This window comes from Poecilia latipinna, unplaced genomic scaffold (assembly GCF_001443285.1).
Source record: "Poecilia latipinna isolate Pla-1442-1.1 unplaced genomic scaffold, P_latipinna-1.0 Scaffold1494, whole genome shotgun sequence".
In the NCBI taxonomy this organism is placed as follows: domain Eukaryota; kingdom Metazoa; phylum Chordata; class Actinopteri; order Cyprinodontiformes; family Poeciliidae; genus Poecilia; species Poecilia latipinna.
Window position 1 is genome coordinate 34238 of NW_015114110.1, and position 3713 is coordinate 37950.

The following is a 3713-nucleotide window of genomic DNA, read 5'->3' on the forward strand; positions in this document are numbered from 1 at the left end:
ACTCTCGACCACAGTACATTCTTCCAACTTTAACGCACCCCTCTTTAATTTTTAATATACACACACACACACACACACACACACACACACACACACACAGGAATCCACACGTACAGTCAGACAAGTATAATTTTGACTCCCATGCATTTTTTTTAATCTACAGTACTGAGTATAAGAGAAGCTACTAGCCCAGACGCACTGGTGTGTGGTTATTGTTACAATCTCTTAGATCGAAGTAGGGATTTCCCCCACCCCCCCGATCGTCTGCCCCTCAAAAATGGTCCCACGGCAGGTGAAGGTTGATCGCTTTCGCTCTCGTTAACAAAAATTTACCAACAAATGTAACAATTTTTTATTTTATTTTTTTATTTTTTTGGACTCAGTGCACATGGGAGCAACTTTTGAACATCTCCCATCCTCAAACCGAGAGCCGATCAGCGGTGGATGGGACGAAAGCCAAAGGAAAAAAAAACCGCGAGGCATGCAGACGGCTCGAGAGGGCAGATGTTTTCCGGATGACACAAAGACTGTACATGAACACAGCGCCTTGTAAGAATATTCACACCCGTCAAGCTTTTGCAATCGTTTATGTTACTGTCACAAACTTTCATGTATTTTTTTTTATTGGCATTTTATGAATGGATGGTCAACCACAACTGGCCGAGAACATTTAATCGGGGAAGCAGCCTGGAGGCTTGTGGTGACTCTAGAGGAGAATCTGTCAGAAATAAAGAATTGTTTTTTTATGGAAAAGTGACAAGAAAAAAAAAAGCTATTGCTGAAGGAAGAGTAAAAAGAAAGAAAGTGCTGTGGAATTAAAATCCTAGTAAAGTACAGAGAAGTTCGCCTGTGCAAAATGCCAAAGAGGAAAATGTTGACTGGGGTATGAATACTTTTGCAAGGCTCCGTAATTGTGCTTGTACACAAAACGAACCAAACCGATTGATAACTGATCAGCAACACCACCTGGCCTCGCTCTGTCACGACGACGATGACGACAGTGGCTCTGAAATGTGTTCGGATGATATGATTTAAAGTCTGTGTGGCCTGTTTCTAACGCGCAGCTAGTTTTTAAATCTGTGTGCAGAGTGTGTGCGTGCACGCGACAAGAGCACAGCTCGTCTAAGGTGATGATGAAGGTGATGGATGGATTAAAGAAAAAACAACAAAAAAAACAAAAACAAATAGATCATGCAGATGATTAGTGACGCCAGAAAGGATACGCTGATATTTACATATATACTTCTTTTTTTTTCTTCTTTTTTCATTAAATGCTAACTACAACATCCTCCTCTTTAGGTTTCATCGTCATCATCATTATCGTTTACCGCTTTATTATTATTATAATAATTATCACAATAATTCCTCACCATCCAGCCCTGAAGCATTGATATATTATTGATTATTATTATTATTATCATCATTATTACTATCAATAACTAGTCTTTGTACAGCCCAGAGGAGCAGAGGGGTCACCGGCTCGACGTGACCAAAACACGCCGTGGCGTTTTCTGGTTGGCCGAGCCGAGCGAGAGGTCAGAGCCACCTTCCAGCAAAGACTCCGGTGTCTGTGTGCAGAGACGTGTGTGTGCATATGCCTGTGTTCATGTCGGTGTGTGAATATTTGAGCACCAAAAAAAAAAAAAAAAAAAGGACGGAAGGCACAAAAGAGACCTTTCCTCTCACCTTTGACCCTGGACTCTGCCCGGCCAACCAGACGCTCAGTGTTTTGGATTTTTTTGTTTGCTTGTTTTAGGGGAAGGGGAAACGAGGGGCAGAATCATGCCCCACCTTCTGTTAAGTCATGGCTTCCTCTTCTTAGCGCCCCCCTCCTCTCCTCTCTCTCTTTTTTTATTTGCTCCATAAAAACAGAAAGGGGTTCTGGGGGCGGGGGACTTGTTTTTGTTTGCTTGTGCTGGAAAACACAGACTAGGAGAATGTCCTTTTTTGTCGTTTTTCTTACAAAATCATCATATCCTTACATACAGAACAAGAGAATCTGCAGAATATTAATAACAACAGTTACTTTAAAAACATCTTGTGTGTATGTTGCTTTTTTTTCTGAATATATTTGAATTTTTCCATCCTTTTTTGTCCTTATTTTGTCGTTCTCATCGAAAAGAAAGTCCCCAGAAAGAAGGCGCTCTCAAACGCTTTGGAGACGAGAGGGGAGGAGCGGGATGACGAGATGAAGGGGCGAGTAATAGTAGTAGAAGAAGAAGAAGAAGAAGAAGGAGAAGGAGGAAGAGGAGGAGGGGGAGCGCTTTAGAGTATCTTTCACTTTTCTCTCTTTCTCCTCCCCCAACCCCCAGCCCGGTGTGAGGTGCGACTCCCCGGCATCCAGGGGTTATGCGTAAAACTCCTCCTGCTTGTCGGGTTTCTGGTAGGTGACCGTGGCTTGTTTGGGCTCCTCCAGCGTGTAGCTGCCCTCGTCCTTCTTCTTCATCCTGTACACCAGCAGCATCACCAGGAAGGCGGCGAACAAGGCGCCCACCACGCCTCCCACGATCACAGCTAAACCAAAACAAAAAAAGAGAGAGAGAGGGAGAGAGAAAAGAAACAGATCTGTAATTTCAGACTTGAAAGCTGCACCTACCAAGCCTACGCTGCTCTGACAGCACAGCAGATCTACCACAGCATCACAATCACCTTGCTGCTAAGTGGAAACTGATGAGCCTGGGTGTGCCAGCGGACACACTCCGCTGCAACAGCTCTGTGCCAAATTGCATCTCTGCAGAGCTGCAATGGGGCTGGTGTTAATTTCTCCACCTGTAGCTCCTCGCGCCACCAAGTCGTTACTGAGAGGAGCAACAAATGAGTTTCTGGTCGACAACAATCAGAAACTTCCTTGTTTGTTGATGATTTGAGTCGAGGCCAAAGCTGAAAATAATTTGCAATTTTGAAGGAAAATGAAAGAGAATCCAGCTGATGTCCAGTGACTCTTGCTGGTGTTAAGGTCTCTGTGAGACCTTGTAAAGTTTCAGAGTCTACATCTGCAATCGTTTATGTGGGTGGCTTTTTGCCCAGGGCGGCATGACTTGGTGGCCATCACAAGACAAAAAATATATATATATATGCAATTTTCAATTGCACCAAAACTTTATCGTCTACTTATGGTGTAACAAATGATTGTTGTGCACGATGGGTGGCTGATCAGGTTGGTATGTGATTAACAACTTATGATTCAGTTTTAGATCCAAGGTGTTTTTTTGTGTTTGTTGTTTTTTATAATCTTGACCACATTTGATCCTCTCTCAACCAGAAGCGTCAATCCTGGATTGAAGAGCCTCAATAATATTTGGATAAATGTCTCTTAGTCAGTTGGACATCAGCACGCTTCTCTTATAATCAGAAACACTAGGGCTCGTGTAAACTGGTTGGTTTCCTGCCACAGATGCAGCTTTTAAGTGTAATTTTCAACAGGATTAAAGTCAGGGTAATTTTAGAAAAGTAATATTAGCCTACTTTATACATTTCAAAACCAGTTGTGATGTTTCTTTGGGATCATTGTCCCATTAAAACAACTGGCTGTGTCTAGGTTTCCACCATGTTCCTGCAGTTTCTAGATGCATCCCTCCTCCAAAACAACCGAGTCAATTGAATGAACACTGCAGTTGGAGAAGCGTCACATGGCTGTAGTGGTGAAAGACGCCGTTAGCATGATGCTACCAACATGTCTGACAGCTAGCACGGCGTTCTCAAAGCCTAATCTT

General features: G+C 43.1%; 1 protein-coding gene across 1 annotated transcript in view; it reads right to left on the reverse strand.

The window, feature by feature from the left end:
- Positions 1–376: 376 nt before the first annotated feature.
- Positions 377–3713, reverse strand: part of sdc3 (syndecan 3) — a 58818-nt gene continuing 55481 nt past the window's right edge. The window contains exon 5 of the mRNA XM_015057815.1: positions 377–2514. Coding sequence (XP_014913301.1) covers positions 2348–2514 — 167 coding nt within the window. The 3' untranslated portion in view covers positions 377–2347. The remainder of the gene's footprint in view (positions 2515–3713) is intronic.